Raw genomic sequence first — 753 nt, 5'->3', positions numbered from 1 at the left:
GAGCTGCACGATGAGAGGAACGGCTGACATTTTAAACGCTGCTTGGGGTCCTTCCTCCTGATCCGCGCACCGCTCTGTGAGGCTGGCAGGTGCCTCGCAGGTAGGGACGCGGGATGCAGGGGCAGCAGTCAGACCCCACAACAGCGCGTCCCCCACGCAAGGCACTCGTGTCCAGTGACAGTCGCTTGTTTGCATCGGAAGGAGAAGAGACTTGATCCGCAGGGCACTTCTGGCGCTGTCTTCATGGAGGCGGCGTGAGCACTGGGTTAGGGTGAGAACCCTGAGCCAAATGGACATGGATTCAAGGTCTGCCTCCGCCACTTCTAACCTGAGTGACGCTGGGCACCTTTCTCGCTCTCGGAAACGGGGCCCCCTCGTCTGTAAAACCAAAGGCAGCAACGCCGGTCACCCAGAAACGGCGCAGAGATTAAATAAAGTGGACACGGCGTGTGCCTGGCCCTTGATGAGCCTTCGGTAAATGGCAGTGACGCCTCTGTGTGCCATCTACGCCCTGATGGAAGAAGGTCAGCTCCGGGGTGAGGACCTGGCAGTACACACTTCTAAGAAGAAACAGCGAGGATTTCACCAGAACAGAGTCAGAAAATGCCCTCCAGCTCTTCCCTCGATTCTCACACGGAATTTCCCCGCAAGGGACATCCAGGCACACGGATCACCAGGGGATTTTCACAGCCTACAGCGCTAGCCATCCTCACAGTAATTCAGGGGGATTTCTAACCCTCGCTGCGTTTACAT

General features: G+C 57.2%; 1 protein-coding gene across 1 annotated transcript in view; it reads left to right on the top strand.

The window, feature by feature from the left end:
- The first annotated feature begins 478 nt into the window (after window positions 1-478).
- XRCC2 (X-ray repair cross complementing 2) overlaps window positions 479-753 on the top strand; it is a 161,420-nt gene continuing 161,145 nt past the window's right edge. The window contains exon 1 of the mRNA XM_023521783.1: window positions 479-550. Coding sequence (XP_023377551.1) covers window positions 479-550 — 72 coding nt within the window. The remainder of the gene's footprint in view (window positions 551-753) is intronic.

Source organism: Pteropus vampyrus, unplaced genomic scaffold (assembly GCF_000151845.1).
Source record: "Pteropus vampyrus isolate Shadow unplaced genomic scaffold, Pvam_2.0 Scaffold316, whole genome shotgun sequence".
NCBI lineage: Eukaryota > Metazoa > Chordata > Mammalia > Chiroptera > Pteropodidae > Pteropus > Pteropus vampyrus.
This window is presented reverse-complemented; position numbering and strand designations above follow the sequence as displayed.